The sequence below is a fragment of the Salvelinus fontinalis genome, chromosome 28, assembly GCF_029448725.1.
Source record: "Salvelinus fontinalis isolate EN_2023a chromosome 28, ASM2944872v1, whole genome shotgun sequence".
NCBI classification, from domain to species: Eukaryota; Metazoa; Chordata; class Actinopteri; order Salmoniformes; family Salmonidae; genus Salvelinus; species Salvelinus fontinalis.
In genome coordinates this window covers 21805918-21833698 of record NC_074692.1, presented here as the reverse complement: position 1 = coordinate 21833698, position 27781 = coordinate 21805918, and the positions used below count along the sequence as shown (strand labels likewise).

Genomic DNA, 27781 nt, shown 5'->3' with positions numbered 1-27781 from the left:
GGATCGGTGGCAGCTAGTAGGCTGGTGACGACGAACGCCAAGCACCACCCGAACAGGAAGAGGAGCTACCTTCGGTAGGAGTCGTGACACTGTGTTCCTCACCTGCTAGCCCACCCTGACAGTGGTGTTGGCGAGGTCACCTGGTAGAGAGAACCGCCCTGTCTCCTTGCAGTCACAGGACACTAGATAGTTTTTGCCCAGGGCTTTCAGAGCAGAACTCTCATGCAGTCCAACTAGCCTGCCACTGTGCTTCATCATAATCAGAATGCCAAATCATGTGAATAAAAATAATGGAATAAAAAAAGAATACTGAATTGACAAGGGAATATTGACACCACTGAGCATTCCGAAATTGAGTGAAAATACTTTGTGGGAGGGTTGGTATTTTCTTGTTGATGTGGACTGATTGTACTGTTGTCTGGAAGCCCCACTGCTTATAAGGGCCATTTGAATGACTGACTTACTGCATCATAACGGAATGACGACTGTATGAACTCACTGTGTGGTCTACTGACTCCTCTTCATCCTCCCCTTCATCTTCCGCTGCAGAGTCAGGAAACCAGCTGGTGGCTCAGGAGGCGGTGAGGAAGCCGTCCACTCTTCGCCGTCCTCCTGCCTCTGCCCGCACAGAAGCAGGAACAGGGGAACAGCTCTCCAACAGTAAGAACCAGGACCCTAACACTCTCTCATACAGTACTATGACACCTGTAACCATATTTCTCTTTTAAATATCATCAGACTCAGAACACCTGGGATCCAATTTATCTCCTTTACAATGTTTTGCTTTAACACTCAGGCCCCATGTTTCTCATATTCACTGAAGTACATTTTTTGGAAGTGCTTTTTGCATACTTGTCCACGTATAGTATTTTTTTCTTTGTCTGTTCTCCAGATTGCCTCAACTGTAGTCGATTCACAGCACTGACAGACAGACTCAGCTCACTGGAGGAAAAGGTACAGTCATGGACTCCTCTACTGAAAACTGTGCTGCAGCGAGAGGCTACAGTCTCTGATCATGAACACCAGTGTTTGAGTCCATTTGAAAGGCATTGGCATTTCTCTGATAGATGAAAACACACATTCACACTACAATAAATTGTAAAGTATTTTATCTGTATTATCTGTCTTTTTCGTTATGTGTCGGACCCCAGTAAGACTAGCTGTCGGCACTGGTGTTGGATAATGGGGATCCTAATGAAAATTGAAATTAAAACATCTCTTCAAATTTCTCTCTTTCTTACTTTATCCAATAGGTCCAAGTGCTGTCCTCTCCTGCCTCCACTTCACACCGCCACCTACAGGGTGAAGAAGGAACAGCACCGGAGTCTTCCTCACAGACAGGGGCTCCACAAACCAAAGGAGCCCCTGGCGAGCAGGGACCCGTAGGTACGTACAAGTCTCCTATACACATGTATGGGCAGGTTTTAGGAACAGCCATGTATTCCTACTGATTTGAGTGAAGCAGGTTATGTTTGATAATTTCTTAGAAAATCACTCTGCACGGCTCTCTTCGTTCTCCATTGCATCTCAACCTGCTCTCCTCCCCCATATCATATTTTTTCTGTCGCTAAGAGAGAGACGTGCACGCACGCACGCACGCACGCACGCACACACGCACACACACACACACACACACACACACACACACACACACACACACACACACACACTAATTTCCAGTTGTCTGCGCTGCTCTCTTTCAGGGTTCTGTTGTGTGGAAAGTGAACACTTCAGGGCATGAAAGCCCTCTCCTTCCCTGGAGCTCAGCCCAGCGTTGGCTGCAGTTAGAAAGATAAAAAGAGTGTTCTGCTGGTGCACTTTCAAAAGGCTTTTCAATAGTGTATCAACTTCCACCCAATTACATTCAAATCTGTTTTAGCCAAAGGCTCTCTCAGGTTAAGATCACCACTGGCCTTCTGAGGCCTGTAGAAGAATGTAAATGCACCATTATGTTTGTCCTGCCACACAGACAATGTTTGTGGGTCAGTCTTAGTAGTTTTGAGAGAGAGAGAAATGATCTGTTCTGTGTATACAGTAGCAGTCAAAAGTTTGGTTTTTCTTTATTTTATCATTTCTACATTATAGAATCATAGTGAAGACATCAAAACTATGAAATAACAGATATGAAATCATGTAGTAACCAAAATAGTGTTAAAAAATCAACATATATTTTCTATTTGAGATTCTTCAGTAGCCACCCTTTACCTTGATGACAACTTTGCACACTCTTGGCATTCTCTAAACCAGCTTCACCTGGAATGCTTTTCCAACAGTCTTGAAGGAAATCCCACATATGCTGAGCACTTGTTGGCTGCTTTTCCTTCACTCTGCGGTCCAAACTCATCCCAAACCATCTCAATTGGGTTGAGGTCAGGTGATTGTGGAGGCCAAGTCATCTGATGCAGCACTCCATCACTCTCCTTCTTGGTCAAATAGCCCTTACACAGCCTGGAGATGTCTTGGGTCATTGTCGTGTTGAAAAACAAATGACAGTCCCACTAAGCACAAACCAGATGGGATGGCGTCTCGCTGCAGAATACTGTGGTAGCCATGCTGGTTAAGTGTGCCTTGAAATCTAAGTTAATCACTGACAGTGTCACTAGCAAAGCACCCCCACACCATCACACATCCTCCTCTATGCTTCACAGAGGGAACCACACATGCAGAGATTATTCGTTCACCTATTCTGCGTCTCACAAAGACACAGCGGTTGGAACCAAAAATCTCAAATTGAGACTCATCAGACAGATTTCCACCGGTCTAATGTCCATTTCTCGTGTTTCTTGACCCAAGCAAGTCTCTACTTCTTAGTGCCCTTTATTTTTGGTATATATCTAACCTTTATTTAACTAGGCAAGCCAGTTCATTTACAATGACGGCCTCCCCCTGCCAAATCCGGACAACGCTGGGCCACTTGTCCACCGCCCTATAGGACTCCCAATCACGGCCGGATGTGATACGGCCTGGATTCAACCAAGGGACTGTAGTGTTGCCTCTTGCACTGTGATGCAGTGCCTTAGACCACTGCGCCACTTGGGAGTCCTTTAGTAGTGGTTTCTTTGCAGCAACTCGACCATGAAGACCTGATTCACACAGTCTCCTCTGAAAAGTTGATGTTGAGATGGTGTCTGTTACTTGAACTCTGTAAAGCATTTATTTGGGCTGCAATTTCTAATGAACTTATCCTCTGCAGCAGAGGTAACTCTGGGTATTCCTTTCCTGTGGCAGTCCTCATGAGAGCCAGTTTCATCATAGAGCTTGATGCATTTTGCTACCTTTTTTTTAGCAAGATGGCGCCGACAGAGATGGTCGACTCGCTTCGAGTCCTTAGGAAACTATGCAGTATTTAGTTTTTTTATGTACTATTTCTTACATTGTTACCCCAGGAAATCTTAAATCTTACTACATACAGCCGGGAGGAACTATTGGATATAAGAGCGACGTCAACTTACCAACATTACGACAAGGAACACGACTTTCCCGAAGTGGATCCTCTGTTTGGAACACCACCCAGGACAATGGATCTAATCTCAGAAGCCGACCCAAAACAACGGCACCGCAGAAGGGGCAGACGGAGCGGCCTCCTGATCAGGCTCCGTAGACGTGCACATCGCCTACTGCTCCCGAGTATACTACTCACCAATGTCCAGTCTCTTAACAACAAGGTAGATGAAATTTGAGCAAAGGTTGCCTTCCAGAGAGACATCAGAGATTGTCAAATTCTGTTTCACGGAAACATGGCTCTCTCAGGATATGTTGTCGGAATCGGTTCAGTCACTGGGCTTCTCCATGCATCGCGCCGACAGAGATAAACACCTTTCTGGGAAGAGGAAGGGCGGAGGTATAAGCTTCATGATTAACGACTCATGGTGTAATCATAACAACATACAGGAACTCAAGTCCTTCTGCTCACCGGACCTAGAATTCCTTACAATCAAATGCCGGCCATATTACCTCCCAAGAGATTCCAACCGTCTTCTAGGCAAAAACTCAAACAGGATGTACCAGTGACTAGAACCATTCAACGCTGGTCTGACCAATCGGAATCCACGCTTCTAAATTGTTTTGATCACGCGGACTGGGATATGTTCCGGTCAGACTCAGAGAACAACATCGATCTATACACTGACTCGGTGAGTGAGTTTATAAAGAAACGTATTGGAGATGTTGTACCCAATGTGACTACTTAACCTACCCTAACCAGAATCCGTGGATGGATGGTGGCATTTGCGCAAAACTGAAAGCGCTAACCACCGCATTTAACCATGGAAAGAGGTCTGGGAATATGGCTGAATATAAACAGTATAGTTATTCCCTCCGCAAGGCAATCAAACAATGGAAATGCCGGTACAGGTACAAAGTGGAGTTGCAATTCAACGGCTCAGAAATGAGACGTATGTGGCAGGGTCTACAGGAAATCACGGACTACAAAAAGAAAACCAGCCACGTCACGGACACCGATGTCACGCTTCCAGATAAACTTAACACCTTCTTTGCCCACTTTGAGGATAACAGTGCCACCGTCGCGGCCCGCTAACAAGGACCCCCCCTTCTCCTTCTCTGTGGCTGACGTGAGTAAAACATTTAAACATGTTAACCTGTCTGGCTCTGGCATTCCGCTAGCGGAACTCCTCCCACATTCCACTGAAAAGGCAGAACGCGAAATTCAAAAGATATTTTTTGGAAATATTTAACTTTCACACATTAACAAGTCCAATACAGCAAATGAAAGATACACATCTTGTGAATTCAGTCAACATGTCCGATTTTTAAAATGTTTTACAGCGAAAACACCACATATATTTATGTTAGCTCACCACCAAATACAAAAAAGGACAGACATTTTTCACAGCACAGGTAGCATGCACAAAGCCAACCTAACTAACCAAGAACCAACCAAACTAACCAAGAAACAACTTCATCAGATGACAGTCTTATAACATGTTATACAATAAATCTATGTTTTGTTCGAAAAATTTGCATATTTGAGGTATAAATCAGTTTTACATTGCAGCTACCATCACAGCTACCATCACAAATAGGACCGAAGCAGCCAGAGTAATTACAGACACCAACGTCAAATACCTAAATACTCATCATAAAACATTTCTGAAAAATCGATGGTGTACAGCAAATTAAAGACAAACATCTTGTGATTCCAGCCAATATTTCCGATTTTTTAAGTGTTTTACAGCGAAAACACAATATAGCATTATATTAGCTTACTACAATAGCCTACCACACTACCGCATTCATTCATCAAGGCACGTTAGCGATAGCAATAGGCACGTTAGCGATAGCGAATAAACCAGCAAAAGATATATAATTTTTGACTAACCTTGATAAGCTTCATCAGATGACAGTCCTATAACATCAGGTTATACATACACTTATATTTTGTTCGAAAATGTGCATATTTAGAGCTGAAATCAGTGGTTATACATTGTGCTAACGTAGCAGCTTTTTCCCACAACGTCCGGATATTTTTCTGAAACTTTTTCTGACACACATATTTTGACCAAATAACTATTCATAAACATAACAAAAAAATACATGTTGTATAGGAAATGATAGATACACTAGTTCTTAATGCAATCGCCGTGTTAGAATTCTAAAAATAACTTCTTTACGACATCCAGCTTAGGTATAGTGAGAGAGTACCCAAAATCTCGGCGCAAACGACTATTTCACATGTACGACAGATATATGAAATAACATCATAAAATGGGTCCTACTTTTGCTGATCTTCCATCAGAATGTTGTACAAGGGGTCCTTTGTCCAGAACAATCGTTGTTTGGTTTTAGAACGGCCTTTTTCCCTCTCGATTTAGCAAGCACACTTGCCAAGTGGCGCGAATCTCTCCATCGTCAACAAACTCAGAGAACGGAACACGGCAAAACTCCCGAAAAAAATTCAATAATCTGATTAAACAATAATGAAAAAACATACTTTACGATGATATTGTCACATGTATCAAATAAAATCAAAGCCGGAGATATTAGTTGTCCATAATGACAGCTTATCAGAAGGCAAATCCAGGTCCCTTCTCGCGCTCTCCAGAAAACAGGAAACTGGTGACACGTCATGCCAAGAGCTATTATTCAACCCCAGATCAAGTTACACACTCAATTTCTTCTCTCACTGCTTGTCGACATCTAGTGGAAGACGTATGAAGTGCATCTAAACTAATAAATATCAAGGACTTTAATAGGCAGGCTCTAGAACAGTGCATCGATTTCAGATTTTCCACTTCCTGTCAGGAAGTTTGCTGCAAAAGGAGTTCTGTTTTACTCACAGATATAATTCAAACGGTTTTAGAAACTAGAGAGTGTTTTCTATCCAATAGTAATAATAATATGCATATTGTACGAGCAAGAATTGAGTACGAGGCCGTTTAATTTGGGCACGATTTTCCCCCAAAGTGAAAACAGCGCCCTCTGTCCTCAACAGGTTAACTCTTGCAAGGCTGCTGGCCCAGACGACTTCCTTAGCCGTGTCCTGAGAGCATGCGCAGACCAGCTGGCTGGTGTGTTTAAGGCAGTGGTGGGCCGTCAGGGCCAGCAAGGCCTTCACTGCTGGCCTAAACATCATCAGAATATATATATTTTTTAAATATATTTTCCCACAAATTAGTATTAAATTATTCCTCAGAGTAAGAATTATACTCTTCATTTCATAGCTTTCCTCTTGGTTGCACTGCTTCCAGCCCCAGGTTGAGATTTGGAGGGCTGGTCTTTATGTTAGATCTTTTATCCAATCATATTCAGCCATCATGTGTTGCCAGGGGTCTAAAATCTGCCCTCAGGCCTTCAGAATCAACAGTGCGGGCGCTTGTAGCTTAAAGTGAATGGAAATGAAAATTTAGTGTCAACCAATCAGCTTTAGAGTTGGCTATTGTACGCCTGCTGGCTGGCTCCAGTTTTACACAGGAGCCAGCTAGCAGGCGTAGTGCGTGCACGTCTTTTGATTGGATTACCAATATTGAGAAGCAGGTCCTATGGGCAGGTCTATGCGGATCCTCAGAACTAGGAAACTGAATTTGATAAACAAATTAATTTGCGTACGACTAAGCTGTTTTTTCAACCCACAATGGCGGAAGGAGGAGAAGATATCGATTTGGTCGAGGATATAATTATAACGCCATTCTCAAGACAAACTTTTCAAGAAAAGTTAGACATTGTAAAGAGAGGTCGCCCGACGCCGACGCTACAAAGCCTTTCACAGGCGGGAAAGGGGTTCGTTCGCCACTTTCAAAGTTCCAACTACGAGCGCTATCAATGGCTCACAGGCTCCGAGAAGCACTGCAAACTGTACTGCTGGGAATGCCTATTATTTGCAAGTGATCGATTTGGTGTTTGGAGCCACACTGGCTTTGCAAACTTGAGTTGTCTAACCAAGGCAGCAACGAGACACCAAAGTACGGCTGGGCACTTACAAGCAATGGTGCTTTTGAAAACTTTTGGGGACACCCGAGTGGATCTACAGCTCAACGAACAATCGCTCAGGGCAACGGAGCTGCACAATGAAAAGGTGAAGAAAAATAGGGAAATATTGAAAAGACTCATTGATTGTGTCATGTTTTTGAGTAAACAGGAACTTTCTTTTAGGGGACACGATGAAAGTGCTGACTCTACAAACAAAGGGACCTACGTGGAGCTTCTTTCTTTTCTTTCTGAAAGCAACACAGATTTACAATACCACCTGTCCACTAACAAAGTGTTCATTGGGACGTCAGGCAAAATACAAAATGACCTAATTTATGCTATTGCTGAAGTGATGGGAGAAGAGATCAAAATGGAGATTAAAAAAGCTCCCTTTGTTGCTGTTATGGTGGACGAGACAACAGGTGTGGGAAATGCAGCACAGCTCTCACTCGTCCTGCGTTATGTGACGGACACAGGAGTCAAGGAGCGATTTATCCCATTTGAAAATGTGACAAGCGGCAAGCGAGCTGATGACATTGCCGCTCTTATTTTCCGTTTCTTGGAGGAAAATTATTGTAGTCTGGATAAAGTTGTGGCACAGTGTTTTGATGGCGCAGCAGTCATGGCATCTGGACTCAATGGGGTGCAGGTAAAGTTAAGGAGAGGGCACCGATGGCTTTATTCATTCACTGCTATGCACATCGACCAAATTTAGTACTGACTCAAGGAGCCTCAAAGCTTAAAGAATGCAAGGTCTTCTTTGCCAACCTCAATGGCCTTGCAGCATTTTTCTCACGATCCCCTAAGCGCACGAAACTGCTGGATGACATCTGCAAGCGTCGTCTTCCTAAGGTTGCACCAACGAGGTGGCAATATACATCTAGAATGGTCAATGCAGTCTTTGAAAAGAGAGTTGCCCTAAAGGAGCTGTTTAACCACTTACTGGAACATCATGATGACCGTGACGGGGATACTGTGCTTATGGCTGATGGATTTAATGCACGTTTGGATGATTTTGAGTTTTGTTTTTTGCTTGAAACATTCAATGGGATTTTTAATTATTCGGATGTGCTTTTTGGCATTCTACAGAAACAAACTTTGGATGTACAATTCTGCCTGACAAAGGTGAACGAGTTTTGTGACACAATTGAGCGAGAGAGGTGCAGGTTCAGTCAAATCTACGATGACACAGCGCGCATCTCAAGTTCACCCAGCGCACGCAGAGGCCCAGCACAAGGAGACCCTCGCACATACTATCAACAACTCCACAGCAATATTCTGGACAACATTCTTTGCCAGATACGAAACAGAATATTAATATAACTCTGTTGCACTCGACTATGTTCTTGCCTATTAGTTGAACTGTACTGTATTGTACTCTTCCCCTGCAATTCTCTGAATAAAAATGTCAATTTCAAGGTGACGCAACGCCAGGTTATACTGCGTTTCTGTCTAAATGTATAGTGTCTAGAGCCATGGCATCATAATGATGGTAATAAGAGGTGGATTAATTCGGGTGGGACTGTGTAGGACCTCACTGAAGGCCCAGGCCCCAGGCCCACGGCACGCTGCTGGTTTAAGGACATATTAAATCGCTCCCTATCCCAGTCTGCTGTCCCCACATGCTTCAAGATGGCCACCATTGTTCCTGTACCCAAGAAGGCAAAGATAACTGAACTAAATGACTACCGCCCCGTAGCACTCCCTTCTGTCATCATGAAGTGCTTTGAGAGACTAATCAAAGATCATATCACCTCCACCTTACTGGCCACCCTAGACCCACTTCAGTTTGCATACCGCCCCAACATGTCCACAGACAATGCAATCGCCATCACACTGCACACTGCCCTATCCCATCTGGACAAGAGGAATACCTATGTAAGAATGCTGTTCATTGACTACAGCTCAGCATTCAACACCATAGTACCCTCCAAGCTCATCCTCAAGCTGGAGACCCTGGGTCTCAACCTCGCCCTGTGCAATTGGGTCCTGGACTTTCTGACTGGCCACCCCTAGGTGGTGAAGGTAGGAAACAACATCTCCACTTCGCTGACCCTCAACATGGGAGCCCCACAAGGGTGCGTGCTCCGCACCCTCCTGTACTCCCTGTTCACCCACGACTGCGTGGCCATGCACGCCTCCAACTCAATCATCAAGTTTGCAGATGACACAACAGTAGTGGACTTGATTACCAACAACGACGAGACGGCCTACAGGGAGGAGGTGAGGGCACTCGGAGTGGGGTGTCAGGGAAACAACCTCTCACTCAACGTCAACAAAAGAAAGGAGATGATCGTGGACTTCAGGAAACAGCAGAGGGAGCACCCCCCTAGCCACATCGAAGCGACAGCAGTGGAGATGGTGGACAGTTTTAAGTTCTTTGGCGTACACATCACAGACAAACTGAAATGGTCCACCCACACAGACAGTGTGGTGAAGAAGGCGCAACAGTGTCTCTTCAACCTCAGGAGGCTGAAGAAATGTGGCTTGTCACCCAAAACCCTGACAAACTTTTACAGATGCACAATCGAGAGCATCCTGTCGGGCTGTATCACAGCCTGGCACGGCAACTGCACTGCCCTCAACCGCAAGGCTCTCCAGAGGGTGGTGCGGTCTGCACAATGCGTCACCGGGGGAAAACTACCTGCCCTCCAGGACACCTACAGCACCCTATGTCACAGGAAGGCAAAAAAGATCATAAAGGACAACAACCACCCGAGCCACTGCCTGTTCACACCGTTACCATCCCACTAGTTACTTTGAACAATGCCACTTTAAATAATGCCACTTTAATAATGTTTACATATCTTACATTACTCATATGATATGTATATACTCTATTGCACCTTGCCAATGCCGCTCGGCCATCTCCCATCCATATATTTATATGTACATATTCTCATTCACCCCTTTAGATTTGAGTGTATTAGGTAGTTGTTGGGAAATTGTTAGATTACTTACACTGTCGAAACTAGAGGCACAAGCATTTCGCTACATTCGCATTAACATCTGCTAACCATGTGTATGTGACCAATAAAATTTGAGTTGATTTGATTTGAAGAAACTTTCAAAGTCGTTTCTCTTTGCTTATTTGAGTTGTTCTTTCCTTAATATGGACTTGGTCTTTTACCAGATAGGTCTGTCTTCTGTATACCCCCCTACCTTGTCACAACATAACTGATAGCCTCAAATGCATTAAGAAGGAAAGAAATTCCACAAATGAACTTTTAACAAGGCACCCCTTGAAACGCATTCCAGGTGACTACCTCATGTAGCTGGTTGAGGGAATGCCAAGAGTGTGCAAAGCTGTCATCAAGGCAAAGGGTGGCTACTTTGAAGAATCTCAAATAGAAAATATATTTTGATTTGTTTAATGCTTTTTTGGTTACTACATGATTCCATATGTGTTATTTCATAGTTTTGATGTCTTCACTATTATTCTACAAAGTAGAATGAAAAAATAAAAAACCCTTGAATGAGTAGGTGTGTCCAAACTTTGGACTGGTACTGTACGTTTTGAGTTTCACTACAATATAGGAGCTTAAATTTCGCAGAATCTGCTGCCCTGTGTGGGACTCTTGGGTTTTAGTCTCCCATGACTAGCTAAGGGGTTTGTTCCTCTCTGGCACCTCTGTGGCCCTAATTAACATCTCAGTGCTTAGTCTTTCAGCGAGTCTATCTAATCCAGTGCACGGCTCAGCTGCTCTGCCACCTCCATCTGGTAACCCTTCACCTCAAGAATCACTCAACGTCTAGTCCATTTTTCCACACAAGGCAATGGACGACCCCTTTCTCTCCCTCTTTCCTTGGGCCCTTGTCTGCTCTCTGACGCCTGTCTATTTCTTCACAAACACACAGGTCCACAGGGCGATAGAGGCAGAGACGGTACCCCTGGACAAGATGGTAGGTTTGAGGTGTCAAGTCAGTCATTGCTTTGTAACACAAGCTGTATTTTGTGGCTGTATCAGTATGGCTCAATGGTTACTAGTGTCTTTGTTCAGGGAAGCTCGGGTCTCGGGGACTGCCGGGCCCCAGTGGCCCCAGGGGCGATGCTGGGGTGAGAGGCCCTTCTGGGACCCCAGGACCAGTGGGTAAGATACTTTCTGTAACTAGACAATGACAGAGTGTATGATTTATAACAACCACTGATTTCACTGTAAAATTGTGTAAGCCTCCAATTGTGTGACAGTCATTCCTTTTGGCTGAAATATGATAATAACAGACTGTACTCAGTAGATGTTTGTTTCATGAATAACAGATAATTCCAGATTTACAGTTGATTAAGCAGGGTGCACCGATGTCAAACAAATGCTTCTTGTGTTACAAGACATTGACACTGTTTGTCAATAAATACGCTTGTGGTAAAGATGGTGAAGATCAGTGTAGGGACAGGGGAATTGTATGCGTACCCACCCACTTAACCCATTGTCTCTAAGACAACTATGACAGTACTCACACTAGGCCAGGGCAGACAAGAACCTGGAGTGTATGTCACTACCTGTTGACTTAAGGCCTGAAACAATCATGGAAAAGTCACTCAGATCTATCTCAACAAATTGCATCATGACATCCTGCATCAGAGTGTTTGTCTTTCTGTGAAACCACTCGGCCATTCCACAAAGCCATGTGTAGTCCATAAAAAACACAGCAGTTCCTCTGCGGACAACATGGTGATAACTTACAGACTTTTCAACCATAAGACTTACTAAATACAAAGTTCGCTGATTCAGCATGGTTTCCAGCAGCCTGCCAAAAAATATTTCTCTTCAGACTACACAAAACTCCCCTATGGCTCGCAATACTCGCTGTTGTTCCTGCCTGCTGACTAACCAGAGTCGATTCGTTCAGCAACATAAAGACAAGCATAAATCTGTTGTTTATATTCTAGGGTAAATGGTTATGGACAAATAATAAATAACAGTCCGAAAACAAGAAATCCCTAGGCATTCCTGAGCAGTTATGAGTTTAATGACAATAAAATACATAGTAATATAAGTTTCTCATGCATGTGCTCCTGTAAGTTGCTCTCGATAAGAGCGTCTGCTAAATTACTCAAATGTAAATGTAGAATGTTGGAGCTGGTGGCTGTGGTTCTGGTTCCTCTCTATATGGAACAAGCAGACAGTGTACCCCTCCCTCTCTGAGGGACATATGACCCCGGCTCTCTGCCTGCTGCTACTGCTGCTGCTGCTTGGTAGAAATGAGATGTAGAGCAAAAGTTAAACTACAAACCCACTTTTTGAGAAACACCATGTGAATCCAATCTGAAATGAACATGAGCTATGTGTACAAGTCCTGTCTCCTTATGTCTCCATATGTCTGCGGTGGTATTGTTGTCCCCCACGATGAAATCGGGGAGGGAACTGTGGATCTGTCTCCATCCGTACGTACATTCGTTCGTACGATAGTCACACGCGATATCTCAGACAGCACTGGGCTGATTTTGACCAAACTTGGGTGAATGATGTGTCTTGCCATAGAGATCCGGCATTTACAAAATTGCACTGATTGGCCCAAGGCGGGAGCTGTAGTAATTCACAGAAATGTGTTAGTCACAAGCTGCATCAGTGGTGGGGGACGTGTTTACTGTTGCGTGGTTTTTGCTATCTCCGTTATATTATGTGTATTCTCAGAGTGCATAGGGTTTCTATTACAAACTATTTTCTCCCCTATATGCTGAATTCTTCCTGTACATTGTACATACTAGAAATGATAACATTGACAAAAATGTGTTTGATGTTACTGAAACCCTGAGCCTTATGAGAGCATGTTAGGTAGCAAGAGTTTAGGAAGGAAGGGAAATGAATGAACTCAGCAGTGGTGTAAAAGTGGTTAAGACAGATTCATAAAGAGTCAAGGGGAGACTGTTGTCACACTCAGGGACTTCCGCAGGGAGGGAAGCAGTGTGAGGTTGGAGTTAGGGTTGGGGTGTGTGGAGCCGTGCACTGATGTATTTTGGGTTGTTTTTCCCTGAATCAGCGCAAAGACAGGACATGTGTTTCCTGTACAGAAGAACTACGATTCCTTTACACGCATGCACGCACACAGGCACCCAAACACACACACACACACACACACACGCACGCACGCACGCACACACACACACCAAACGCACATATGCACACACACACTTTTACTCACACCTTGACACTGGAGCCCACAGCTGCTCCAGGGCCCCATTATCCTTCTGGAAAAATAGAGCCTAGTTTGCCCTAACGTCATGCTAACACACAGACTCTGGAGATGGAGCCACTTTGACTACCCAGCTGTGCCACTGTGCTGCTGACCATGGGTCATGGTCCTTCAGGTGGAATTGAGTGTGTGCAGAACCACAACACAGCCAGTCTTTGCTGCGATGTTTACCAAAGCAAAGTGAAAATGAATCAGTGAGGTGTCAAATCCAATTAGAGCTGTAACAACACATTACAAATGACCCTCTCCTATGACAAGTTATTCATAGTTGATAATACAATCAATGATAGCTGTTGTCAGTTGCATCATCCTCCAGAGCATTATTCAGGTTCACAGGACAAAGAGATGGTGTGTGTGTGTGTGTGTGTGTGTGTGTGTGTGTGTGTGTGTGTGTGTGTGTGTGTGTGTGTGTGTGTGTGTGTGTGTGTGTGTGTGTGTGTGTGAGGGGGGGGATCATGTTGAGCACAGCATTACCTCAGGAAAGTGCAAACAATGAGGTCAGATGTTGCTGTGGTGGGGAGGTGAGGTGAGGCACTTTGTTTGGGTTTGTGAATGGAGCAGGCCAATCCAGCTGGGCCACAGGGACTAGTCACATCTCAGTCACTTTCTCACCATTTTTCAACAAAAGGAGAAACCGATGTGGGAGGGAGAGAGAAACACTTTCACGAGCTGGCTTGTTGGGACTGGTAATGCACACACACACAACAGTGAGCGCTATCACACTCCGGCTCATGCAGACGCAGGCAGCATTTATTTTATTGCGCACCAGTGCCGCTAATATGCTCCAACGTTTAATAGTGTTTATTTGAGTTTTCCCAGGTCCTCCTTTGAGCTCCCGCTCAGCCATTAAGAGACTGTTAATTAAAGCTGAACAGCAGTCAGTCGCTCAGCCTGCTCTCTCCTCTCCTTGCCTGCTGCTGATGTTAACCATCAAGCACGGAAACCTAATACACCATGCATCGCTCACTCTCTCTCTCCCCCATTCTCCCTCCCTTCACATTCTCTACATCTATACATCCCTGTTCACCAGCGCTCCCCTGCCATTGTGCGGCATGCCAGGAAAGGCAACACAGGGTGAAACCTCTTCATCATAGGTTCACCTATCTGGTGCCCTTTGAAATGATGAAAATACTCAATGAAAAATCGAATGATATACCAAAAGAGAATAAAAGTTTCTCTCCGGTCACCGGGCACTTTCCCCACTGCACTAAAAACTAAAGAAACTTCTGAGGAAAAGTAATCTAGATTCTTCAGCTCTTAGCAATTTTCGGCCAAAATACCTTCCATTCTTAAGCAAAATTCTGGAGAAATTGGTTTTCATACAGCTAAATCATTTTTTAAGTGCCATCTGTATCTTCTTTTTAAACTCCAATCTGTTTTTTGCGGTTTTTGTGCCCACCACAGCACAGCCTTAGTTAAAGTGGTAAATTATCTAAGAGCCAACACAGATGCCAAACAGCTCTCTGTCCTTGTACTCTTGGATTTAAGTGCTGCATTCAACACTGTTGACCATGGTGTCCTTCTGGACAGACTGGAGAGGTGGGTTGGCCTCTGGTCCAGCTCTAAATTGGTTTAGAACCTATTTAACCGGTCAAGAGTTTTTTTGTAACCCTTGGTGAAGATAACTCAGAGAAAATGCATATCACATGTGGCGTTCCACAAGGTTCCGATTTTGGGTGCGGTACTGCTCAGTTTATATATGTTAACACTTGGCAGCCTTGTAAGAAAGCACAGCATATCACGATTCAGGATATGACCCAGATGCAGACAAAGGATGTGGATAGTACAGTTCTGAATAATTTATTATAACACGGGGAAAAGGCAGGTCGAGGACAGGCAGAGGTTCGTAATCAGGTCAGAGTCAGGCAGGTACAAGACAGCAGGCAGGCTCGGGGTCAGGGCAGGCAAAATGGTCAGAATTGGGAAAACTAGGAAACAAACACTTGAGAAATGGGAAACCGGGAAAGCATGCTGGTAAGACCTGACAAGTCAAGACGAACTGGCAAGAGACAAACAGAGAACACAGGTATAAATGCTCAGGGGATAATGGGGAAGATGGGCGGCACCTGGAGGTGGGTGGAGACAAGCACAAAGACAGGTGAAACCGATCAGGGTGTGATACAGCATTGATTTTCACTACTATGCAGACGATACAAAACTTTACATTTCTGTGTCACCAGAGAATTTTAACTCCACGGATAAATTATTAGACTGTATTAGTGATTTAAATACTTGGATGGCTCACAACCTCCTCCAGCTAAATCAAGACATGATGGGGGTACTTATTGTTGGAGCCAAAGCACAGAGAGAAAATCTGTCCGCACATTTTAATTCACGGGCAATAAAGATAAAACACCAGGTAAAAAACCTAGGTGTCATTTTTGATTCTGAACTCAATTTTGAATCACACGTGACCAAAATGGCTTTTTACCATCTGAGGAAAATTGCCAAGGTGCGGCCATTTCTCTCTCAGGCTGATACAGAGAGCTCAACAATGCTTTTGTTAAAGCTTCTCGTGGGCTGAAGGTAGGGTGGACCAAGGTGCAGCGTTTAATGTGTTCATGATTTAATCCAAAAAACCAATCGAACAAAAACAACAAACAGGAGAACAAAAGCGAACAGTTCTGTCAGGCAAACAAAACAGCTAAACAGAAAATAACTACCCACACCATGTGGGAAAAAGCTACCTAAGTATGGTTCTCAATCATAAACAACGATAGACAGCTGCCTCTGATTGAGAACCACACCCGGCCAAACACACAGAAATGCAAGTCATAGAAAAAGGAACATAGAATGCCCACCCAAATCACACCCTGACCAAACCACAATAGAGACATAAAAAGCTCTCTACGGTCAGGGCGTGACACTTTTATTACAAGCAGGCTTGACTACTGTAATGCTCTCCGGTCTGGTCTACCCAAGAAAGCCATTGGTCAACTGCAAAACATACAGAATTCTGTAGCACGAGCACTGACCAAGACCAGACGGAGAGCACACATTACACTGGTTTTAAGGTCTCTGCACTGGCTGCCTGTGAGTTTTACAATACATTCTAACATTATTTTATTTTATTTTTAAATCAATCCACGATTGTGCACCCCAATACATGTCAGACATGCTTTTAAGTTATGTACCCAGTGGGTCCTCAGGTCATCTGGCACTGGCCCTTTAACTATCCCAAAGCCTAGGACCAAGAGGCATGGATAGACAGCCTGTATGTAAAGCGTCTGTGTGTAGCTGGTGAAATGAGTCAGGCGCAGGCCAGCAGATAAGAGTAATGAAAGAAATTTTACTCAATAATATCACAATACACGTTGTATAAATACAAGGCCACAAATACAGACCGCAAGACAATAAACAATTACTCACAAACAAACATGGGGGAACAGAGGGTTAAATAATGAACAAGTAATTGGGGAATTGAAACCAGGTGTGTAAGACAAAGACAAAACAAATGGAAAATGAAAAGTGGATCGGCGATGGCTAGAAGGCCGGTGACGTCGACTGCCGAACGCCGCACGAGCAAAGAGAGGGACCGACTTCGGCGGAAGTCGTGACACTGTAGTTATTATGCCACAACCTCTGGAATAGCCTGCCAGAGAACCCGAGGGGGCCGAAACTGTGGACATATTCAAAAGACATCTTAAAACACACGTTTTAGCTTTGCTCCAGTTTTTATTGGTATTCTTAGTTTTTTATCCTGAAGCTTGATTTGATTTGAATGCTGATTCTTGCTTTTGTCAACAAGTTCTTTCCTACCCTTTCCATTGTTGTCATGCCAATGCTGTCCCTCAGTGAAACAGTGTGGTGTATCTCCCCTCCCCCAGGACCCAAAGGTCCATCAGGTCTCCCAGGAGAGAGGGGTCTACCTGGGCTTCCTGGACCTCCTGGACCCCCTGGACCCCCGGCCCCAGCCAGCGCCCGCATCCCAGAGCCAGACCGGGGTAAGAGAAGCACCACTATACCCTACAGACATATCCATCACCACACACACTCAATGAATCAGATTAACAGTTGTGTTATGGAACACCCAAAGAATTTGTTTATAAATATGATGTCATGGGCAGTGGCGATTTTGGCATGCAAATCTTGGTGGGGCAAACTATTATTTACTTTTTTTCATGCATGGGCTACTAACAGCTTATTACACAACATACACTTATTATTACTTTCTTAGCTACAGTATACATATCTCCCTGTTACATGTTACATCATTTATGCAGCAGCATACAATACATTTTTGAACTCACCTTATTGTGCTGTGCTCACTTGAACAGGAAGGTGGGGTGGTGGTTCTTCGTGGGCAAATTTTGTCATCAAACTTTGTCATCAAAGTCATTCTCTGGATTTATTATATTTTCAAGACAACTGGGAACTCTGAAAAAGGTCCAATCATGATGACGTCAGAGATCTTCAGGTCGGAGCTCTAGAAAGAAGCCCAAGTTCCTGACTTGGAATTCCGAGTTGGATGACCATTCAAAACGTATTTTCCCAGTAGGAGATCGTTCCCAATTGTCTTGAACTCACTCAAATCAGATTTCCTAGTTCTGAGTTTCCAGTTGTTTTGAGCATGGCAGAAGTCATGCTGGACTGACACCATGGCCAATGTTGAATGTTTATCCTTTTAAGTTTGTAAAAGAGACCCTTAAACCCAGACTTGGGACTACACACCCATTCCACTGAATAGCAGGCCAGTGATTGCTTTGCAATGCTTGCAGTTAGCCACTGATTCCTTCAAAATCACTCATTGTTGAATTTGCGATTTTCAACATGTTGTGTAATGTCCAATGGCCGGTGAGCACCAATACGTTTTATCTATAATTTCTCTTCATTATTTCTCTTCATATGACAATAATTAAAAAGGATTTGCAAGCAGATTGTTAACTAGATTCATGATAAAGACAACTAGATTCCTAGCTAAGATTTTGAAAGTATGATGTCGACATGATCAGTCCAATCAAAGCTGCTGTAGATATAACATGATTTTACATTTTATCTGTGGCCAATGACCTTGAGCCTTATTGTATGGGCACTTCCAATGTAACTCTATGGCAGCACCCAAGGGGCTTGAATTTTCGAGCTCTGCCCTTAGATTTGGTGGTAACGTATTGTCCCCATGACTGACAGAACACTGATCCAATAACAGCACAACTAGAGAACATTATCAACCCCTACACTCCATATTTTCCGCTGGCTGCCCCACCACCACAGAAAGCACTGAGCTAGGCTGAAACACCTGCATTTTGGAGCTGCCTTAGTCAAGAAAACAAAAAAGAGACTACGTTTGTATGCAGCTTTATTAACTTTTTTAATATTGTTTACACACTGATATGTGACATGTATTAATGCCAAAATAACATGCAAAACAGGCATGCCCCACCTGCCCTGAATGACAGGTAGCCACTGTCCATGGGTAGGCCAATGTGCTTGCCTTACAGCCCTAAGTGCTCCATACCACCATCGCTCATGCTCATCTGGGTACAATTTTCCATTCAGTGGGTTTGTGTGAAAACGGTACACCATTCTAGTGCAGCTCATGAGTTTTCACACCCCAGTATTATGGACTTGGAGATGTCCCAGAAGGAAAAAAACAGATGGATAGTCGGCCCCTGTCAGACAACCACCCTCACCCCTCCCCTTCTCACAATAGGTGGTCTTTTTCTGGGACAAACTGGAGGAAGTGACCTCAGTCCACACATAATCAATTCTAAAATGAGTGGAGCTGCAGAGAGTAGTTTTCGTGAGAGGTGTGGGCTGAGGATTCTACCTTGCTTAGATCTTTAAATAGGTGATACTGTTAATTTCCTCTGAAAATCAACATGTTCCCAATGTCTATTATATTACATAGAGTCATGATGAACATCTATTTGAGTTAGAAGAGAGGGAGAGAGAGAGAGAGAGAGGGAGAGAGAGAGAGAGAGAGAGAGAGAGAGAGAGAGAGAGAGAGAGAGAGAGAGAGAGAGAGAGAGAGAGAGAGAGAGAGAGAGAGAGAGAGACTGAAGGAGAAACAGAGAGAATGGCAAAGGGAATAAAAGTAAGGATATTGGGAAAGAGACAAATGTATGCAATGTCTTTTAACGGACGCTCCCTCTCCCTCTCACCTGTCATGTGTATCTGCCAAAGGCCCGAGAGGAAGGTGGTTGAGAGGGTCTGAGTCTGGGGAGAGAAAGAGAGTGGCAATGGCTTGACCCAAACGTCACATGCTGGGATAAGGACCTGTCCGCCGCTGATGTCACTCAACCACTTCCAGATATGGAGTTGAACCAGCTGAGGGGGGTTCATAAAGCCTCACTTAAGGGTTGGAGCCCAGGCAGTGAGAAGGGATGAGGACTGAGAGGAGGAAATGTGTTGAACAGTGGAGCCCAGGCAGTGAGAAGGGATGAGGACTGAGAGGAGGAAATGTGTTGAACAGTAGATCCCAAGCAGAGAGAAGGGATTAGGACTGAGACAAGGAAATGTGTTGAACAGTGGAGCCCAGGCAGTGGGAAGGGATGAGGACTGAGAGGAGGAAATGTGTTGAACAGTAGATCCCAGGCAGTGAGAAGGGATGAGGACTGAGAGGAGGAAATGTGTTGAACAGTGGAGCCCAGGCAGTGAGAAGGGATGAGGACTGAGAGGAGGAAATATCTTGAACAGTGCACAGATGTGTAGGTTGACAGAAGAATTCTAGCTGTGGGTAAATTAAGGTTGGCATTGAGAATTCTGAGACTGTGAACTGTTTATTTCACATCAAAGTGAAAGCCGCAGATGCAGGGGTTCTGTGCTGGGCTTCCTTTGGAAATCCCTGGCTTATTGGCTGTCCCGTCTAGATCTGGAGGCTGGAATCTCCTGCAGCAGAATCGGATTGAACCCTCCAACTTTAAGGTGGGACAGGGTCACAGGTAGAGAGGAGGAGGATAAGGGGATGTAGGAACCCAGCCATCTTAGAAGATCATATGCATTACATTGTAAAACACTGTGGGGTTGGAAAGTACATGGACAGAGACTCACTATCAGAGAGGGTGTTGAAGTACAGGAGCTGGAGATGAAGATAAAATAATGTTTTAATAGAGACAGACAGGCAGGTGGACAGACAAGCAGACAGGGAGGCAGGCAGACAGACAGACGGACACCTCTTTTCCTGGGCTATTGTTAGCAGGGTTATGTGGGGCGGGAACCCGGGATCAGAGTCAGTCTGGCAGCTGGAGGATGTGTCTCGTTGACAGGCCTTCCCCTCACTGCTCTCCCCCTCTGTGGTACTCCATCAGCACAGTGCTACCTGTCAGCCTGAGACAACCCTTTAAAACCACACACTTCCACCTATCACTGGACATTTCCTACCCCGCTCCCTCTCTCTTTCCCTACAGATAGATATAGGTCAGCTCAGAAGTGCTCTGTCAGCACAATGTCAATGGAGGTGACACAGGTCTTTCTTAATAAATGCTGTACCATGTGTACCTGTAGGACATGAAGTACACATACAAATAAGTGCAAACAATGTGATAATTATAATTAATTATGATTTTCAGCCATATATATATATATATATATATATATAGATATATATTACATTTACCTTCATGAAAGATGGACAGTGTAAAGGTTTGATACTTTATGGTGCTGAAAGATGCCTGAACATTTGTGCGAGAACATTGCCCCCTGTAGGTACTTTCAGGTATGTGGTTCAGCCTTCTTTTGTCCTTTTTATTAACCACTCAATCCTCTGTATTCCAGGTCAGGGCAAGGAGCTGCTCCTCTCCAACACCTTCCCTGACCCACGAGGGATGCCTGTCCAAGGCCCACAAGGCCCTGCTGGACCTGCTGGTCAGTATGTCTGTTTTTCTCTCCTGGTCACTAGCCACTAGCCAGTAACATATTGCTTTCATTATACTGTAAGTGTAGTTATTAAATTGAGTATTAATTTGGGTTAATACTCAAAAGTCTCCATTCTCTGTCAGATTCACTGAAACACAACTCCCCTGTCCTCAACTCTCATCTGGAGATGCCTGACTTCCTCTTTAGAGGAAGTTGGATTTGCTCCCAGACTCTCAAATGTTGGATTGATTTGTTGTTTGCCTGTCCCTCTTGCCTCAGTTTGCATCAACAGTGTTCCATCAAATCATGTGTCAAGATGAGCCTTTTCCATTCTCATTTTTAAAGTGAACTGTGAGAGGAGTGAGCTTGGGCCAGCTCCTATGATTGATCGGATTTTGGATAAGACTTATCCAGCATCACTTCTATCATGACCAAACAAGGAAGATTTCATTATAACATTATAACAAGCATGTCCGTATTTGTAATGGTTTGCCAAGGCCAGTAATTCCATACACACCTATGGTGGGGGTAGGAATAGAAAGACTTAATGTGGACACAGTTGTTAGTATTCATCTGAGATTTCTGGATATTTTCTTACTTTTTTTTATAGTGGTTTATGTCATAGTCCAAATACCTTTGCATAATCTGATTGTCTTAACCCTGCATCTGTTCCTCAACACACATGTAACATGAAACCCTTTCCTATCGTTCATCCATAATTCATCATTTTTTCCTCCTTTATTTTGTCTCTCTTTTCATTCTCAATTTGCCTTGTGTGTCTGAGAAGAACCTATCTTGGCCTATAAAGGCAACCTGACCTAAAGGCTACCTATTACGTTGATGCTCACAGTCCTTATGTATCCCATCATACAGGTCCTCCAGGCCCCAAAGGCCCCGTGGGACCCCCTGGCCCAGCAGGACAGAACGTAAGATTTTGCCTTAGGACTATAGTGGGCAGTGTGTAATGGTGCAATGGAAATAATAATCATATGAGTGAGATTAGATCCACTTACTGTACACTTTAACAAATGAGTATGTGTCTGTTTAAACCTTTTCTCCTGTCTCTCTACAGGGGAAGTCGGGTGCCCCCGGGTTACACGGCCCGGTGGGGCCGAAAGGAGAACGTGGGGAGAGAGTGAGTACCATGCACAGGCCAGGGCCCAACCACACCTAATGTTTCCTCCCCATTCTTTCCATCACCTAAATAGAGAGACAAAACTCCTTCTAACTTGCCTCTGGCTTCCTAGGGTCCTCTGGGTTATCCAGGAGAGAGAGGTTTCAGAGGAGAGCCGTTAAGCCACCTACTTCCTGTCTAGCTGTGGCCCTAATGAGTGTGGCAAAAACCAACATGTCGCACCTGATTACACCATGGTCAACTATACAAACCAGTGATCTCACAAACTCGGAGAATGGGTTTTACTGCTGCTTTTTCATCAAAAGAAAGGAAAAGGGAGATACCTAGTCAGTTGTACAACTGAATGCATTCAACTGAAATGTGTCTTCCGCATTTAACCCAACCCCTCATAGTCAGTACTTTCATGCCAGTGATAACTAGTTATCACTAGTGTGCCATTACTCTTGACTCAATGTTTCTATACAGGGAGTAGCAGGAGCCAAGGGAGAGCCAGGACAGAAAGGCCTGCCGGTAAGACCACCAGAGATGGGGCCGTAGCTCACCCTGTGCCTCACTGACTCTCACTGGGCTGTATAGGACCAGGAGCCAGGAGGGGAAATAGTGGCCCTTTCCCAATGTCTTTCCTTGATTCCTTGTGTCTTCTATCATTGCGTCCTTCTCAAAACTCATAGGAGGAGAATGTCTGAGGGGAGGAACCTTGGGTCTTCTCCTCCAATGGGGTTTGATAAGGATGCGAGGAAAGAGGATGCCAGCAATTGAGAAAAACACATTGAGAAGTAGCCCATTTCCCCACTGTATGCTGTGTAGACAATTATTCTGTGTCTGTCTAATCACTTATTTTCCTTTGCCTCTATCTCATTTTACAAGAACAATCTAAATGTAAGGGATTTATGAACCAAGTCACCGCTTGGTCATTTTTGTGATCCATGTCCAATCACCACATTTACATATTTATGTTTGTGATTTTACTTTTTTATAAAGTTTACTTTCCATTTATCTATATTGTTATTAGTGTTGTTCTGCAAATTGTCCTGCACTTGTTTTAAAAAGTACTCAATTACCCATAGTATGTCAGTTTGCGGCATGTGGGATTGTGGTTTTTGTTGTTTGTGTGGGCTCTGTTATGATGTTGTGATTATTGTGGTTTTTTGGTCCTCGGGGTGTGCTGTGGGGTGCTGCCCCTTGTTGAAAACACTGTCCTACTCCTGTCTGACCCTAAAGCTGCCTGACTCCCTCTGCAAGCTACTGTCTCCATGGTTACCTTTCACAGTCACATTCTGAGCATCTGATGTTGGCATATACACACACACACACACACCTGCTGTTCCCTACATCACGCATACTAAGTAATTTGCTCATTGAGGGAAAGAAAATAGAATCTATAAGAATCTGTTGAGTGGCATGTAATACAGCATTGTATTGAGGATCAATATCCGGTCATGCCATGCTTTTACAAACACTTCTACCAATGATATAAATGATGCCAAGGATGACATGTTCATATGTCAAGTCAACTTGTGTATAGCACATACTGTTTATACATAGTATAAATGAACGTTGGTATGTGTGGAATGTATATGCCAAATCACTCCATGTAGAGTTATTGTGGGAACAGTGGTGGTGGGTTAGTGCTGGGTGGAGTGGGGTTGGAGATGTGAGTGGATACAGCTATCCTCCAGTGTCCCACAATGCATGGCTGCATGGTCCCATCCTTAGTTACTGCACTGTTTGCCATTTAACTCTTGCTTGCCAAACTCATATGTAAACTCTTTAACTTAGTGTAACAATTCATCAATAACACAGGAACCAGGCAAGGTCACTCTAAATTGTATCTCAAACCAAAAATATATTTCTTATCTCCTCAATGGTCTCATAATAGCCCCGTTATCCCTTCAGCTCTCATCTGCTCCTCATCAATCAACCATGACCCAGAGGATCTTGTTATTGTGGAATCGTACAAACTGGACAAACACAAACACACTGGACATTAGTCTTTGATATGATTTATTGATATAGCTTAATGAAATCTTGCCTTTTGTTCCGTAGAGCTTTGTCCTTTGCTCGTTAATCAGTTTATTTCTTGACCCAAGAGAAAAATACTCAGGCATCCATACTAACGTCATATTGTGCATGCATTCTTTATCAACTGTCACTGACATGATTGCTTTGTCTGTTTTCTTTCTGTTTCTTTTTTTCAATGTTTCATATTTATTTATTAGGGGTTGACTCATAAAGCCAGTGGGCCTTTCTTGACAAGTAGATATTGATCTGTTTCTCATTTTAAACAGACTCAATAAAAATAGTAAAGGTTTACTGGCTTTATTTGGTGAGCATATTTTAATACAGTGAGTGATGGATGGGCAGCTATTGTGAACTCAGCTCTAATAACCGTTATGTAGATACAGTATACTGAGACTTCAGAAAGTTATTTTCAACCGTTTTAGAAAATCACTCTGAAATGCAACAGAAACTTTTCTGGCTGAATAGCTGCTCATCTTGATCAAGTCCAGAAGGAATGCAGATGGCATGGTCAAACATGAGGCCCTGGACCGTCTCCTCCACTTCTGTTATGTCAACAACATGGGAATGTCCTGTGATGTGCATGCTGTTTTTGCACAGCATGGCAAAGGCTGGCCTGGTATGGCAGCATGGCCAGAGAATGAGGGAGACAGAGAGATACAGGGGAGGGATAAGGTACAGATGTAGGATCTTAATTTGATCACTATTTTGTGGCTGAGAATCTTCCTGCACCGCAGGAAATGCAAACTTATAGTGTATTCAAGGTTTAAAAAGGCTTCTAAAGTTTGTAATTTCCACTTTAAAATGTCAGACTTGATTTGCCCTAACGGAAAATGTATCAATCACTACAAAAAAATGTCATTCACATAATAATTCACACATTTCCTGTTGCAAACTGTCTCAAATTGTCACGTGTACTCCTGCTCCACCTCTCTGGCACTCGTTGTCATCAGTTTACTCATTATTACGCACACCTGCCACCATCGTTACGCGCACCTGCGCCTCATGAGACTCACCTGGACTCCATCACCTCCCTGATTACCTCCCCTATATCTGTAACTCCATTGGGTTCTTTCCCCAGGCGTTATTGATTCTGTTCCTGTGTTATGTCTGTACACTACTCGTGTTTCTTGTTTTGTTCCATGTTCGTTTATTTATTAAATTCACTCCCTGTACTTGCTTCCCGATTATTAGCGTACTCGTTGGAGAATAACGGCTCGCCAAAGGAAGCAACAGGGATTTTTTCCCTTCTTTTTACTGGTGACATCGGGTCCAAGGGCGGCTGCTGACGCAACCGGGGATGCCTCAGCTAGCTCGTCAGGTTCTCAAGCCTCGGTCAGCTTGTCAGGCTCCCATGCCTCGGTCGGAATGTCAGGCTTCCATGCCTCGGCCCGGCTCGTCAGGTTCCCATGCCTCGGCCGGCTCGTCAGGTTCCCATGCCTCGGCCGGCTCGTCAGGTTCCCATGCCTCGGCCGGCTCGTCAGGCTTCCATTGCCGAAGCTACCAGGATGCCTCAGCTGGCTCGACAGGTTCTCAAGCCTCGGTCGGCTCGTCAGGCTCCCATGCCTCAGCCGGCTCTACAGGTTCCTGCACCTAGTCCTCGTGACCGTCCCTCTGGTCGGCGTCCTGCGTCTGGCGCCGCACGTCAGGGAGGGGGTACTGTCACGTCCACTACCGCGCCCCCTCTCTGGCACTCATTGTCGCCAGTTTATTCATTATTACGCATATCTGCCACCATCTTTACGCGCGCCTCATGAGACTCACCTGGACTCCATCACCTTCCTGATTACCTCCCCTATATCTGTAACTCCCTTGGGTTCTTTCCCCAGGCGCTATTGATTCTGTTCCTGTGTTATGTCTGTACGCTACTTGTGTTTCTTGTTTTGTTCTATGTTCGTTTATTTATTAAATTCACTCCCGGTACTTGCTTCCCGATTAGTAGCGTACATGTTACACAAATTAAGATCCTACATCTGTAAAGGGTGCGGGGTGGGTGCGTGGACTGGTTTTAACCTTCTAACTGCTGTATTAGTTTGACAGAGAGAAAATGACTTGCACCTTGGCGAAAAATTTGTTTGGCTTGTGCTCCTTACCTTGACGGCTATATCTATCTCCACAGGGGGACGGGATACATCAGATCAGAGAAGCGCTGAAGATCTTAGCTGAGAGGGTTTTAATCCTCGAGACTATGATCGGTATTCATGGTGAGTAGGAGGCCTGAGGCAGCAGGGTCAGCTTTAGGCAGGGGTCAGACGAGGCTGGGTGTCACCCCACCCTCCTCCACTCCTGGGCCGTGGGACAGTGGGTATGGCCAGAGGCAGACAGCCCCAGGACCAGGCCTGGTGTGTCCACTCCCCACCCCTCACCCAGTCCCCTTGTCACTGTTCTCCGATAGGACATTAGTTTGAAGATGTTCCAAGACTTGCAGGCAGACCTGGAGCTTCTGGCTCGCAGGGTGACACTGCTGGAGGCTATCATCTGGCCAGGTAACGCTGGTAACCATCCTCACCCACAGGTCACACTAGTACATTATCTACTGCATTAGGCATGCAAGTACCATATGAAAAATATATATTTTATGTCTGTTTTGATTTAAGAGTTGTTTGTGTAACTGGACTCGCATTAGTAGGCACCTACTAGTACAATCTTATTAATTCTCTAAATAGCTGATTTAACTCAAAGATTTAGACTTGTCTCGATCACTTTCATAGTTAGGCACATCATAATGATGGATACAGTGCATTCTGAAAGTATTCAGACACCTTGACTTTTTCAAACTGTTGTTACATTACAGCTTTACTCTAAAATTGAAAAACAAATCCTCATCAATCTACACCCATACCTCATAATGACAAAGCAAAAACGGGTTTTTAGTAATGTTTGCAAATGTATTAAAAATAAAAAAACGGAAATATTACATTTACATAAATATTCAGACCCTTTTCTCAGTACTTTGTTGAAGCACCTTTGGCAGTGATTACCTTCTCGAGTCGTCTTGGGTATTATGCTACAAGCTTGGCATACCTGTATTTGGGGAGTTTCTCCCATTCTTCTCAGCAGATCCTTTCAAGCTCTGTCAGATTGGATTGGGAGCGTCGCTGCACAGCTATTTTCAGGTCTCTCCAAAGATGTTCGATTGAGCTCCGGCTGGGCCACCCAAGGGCATTCAGAGACTTGTCCCGAAGCCACTCCTGTGTTGTCTTGGCTGCATGCTTA

At 44.3% G+C, this 27781-nt stretch overlaps 1 protein-coding gene across 4 annotated transcripts in view; it reads left to right on the top strand.

The window, feature by feature from the left end:
- emid1 (EMI domain containing 1) overlaps nt 1–27781 on the top strand; it is a 112253-nt gene that overhangs the window by 80233 nt on the left and 4239 nt on the right. For 2 of the 4 annotated variants that reach the window (XM_055887074.1, XM_055887073.1), the window contains 13 exons: nt 550–660; nt 893–954; nt 1254–1386; nt 11284–11328; nt 11427–11516; nt 17445–17561; nt 21331–21420; nt 22285–22337; nt 22484–22546; nt 22659–22703; nt 23012–23056; nt 23414–23425; nt 26685–26769. In XM_055887074.1, the coding sequence (XP_055743049.1) occupies nt 550–660; nt 893–954; nt 1254–1386; nt 11284–11328; nt 11427–11516; nt 17445–17561; nt 21331–21420; nt 22285–22337; nt 22484–22546; nt 22659–22703; nt 23012–23056; nt 23414–23425; nt 26685–26769 (951 nt within the window). Of the gene's footprint in view, nt 1–549; nt 661–892; nt 955–1253; nt 1387–11283; nt 11329–11426; nt 11517–17444; nt 17562–21330; nt 21421–22284; nt 22338–22483; nt 22547–22658; nt 22704–23011; nt 23057–23413; nt 23426–26684; nt 26770–26960; nt 27052–27781 lie in introns of all 4 variants that reach the window. The other 2 variants (XM_055887075.1, XM_055887076.1) reach the window with 2 other exon arrangements.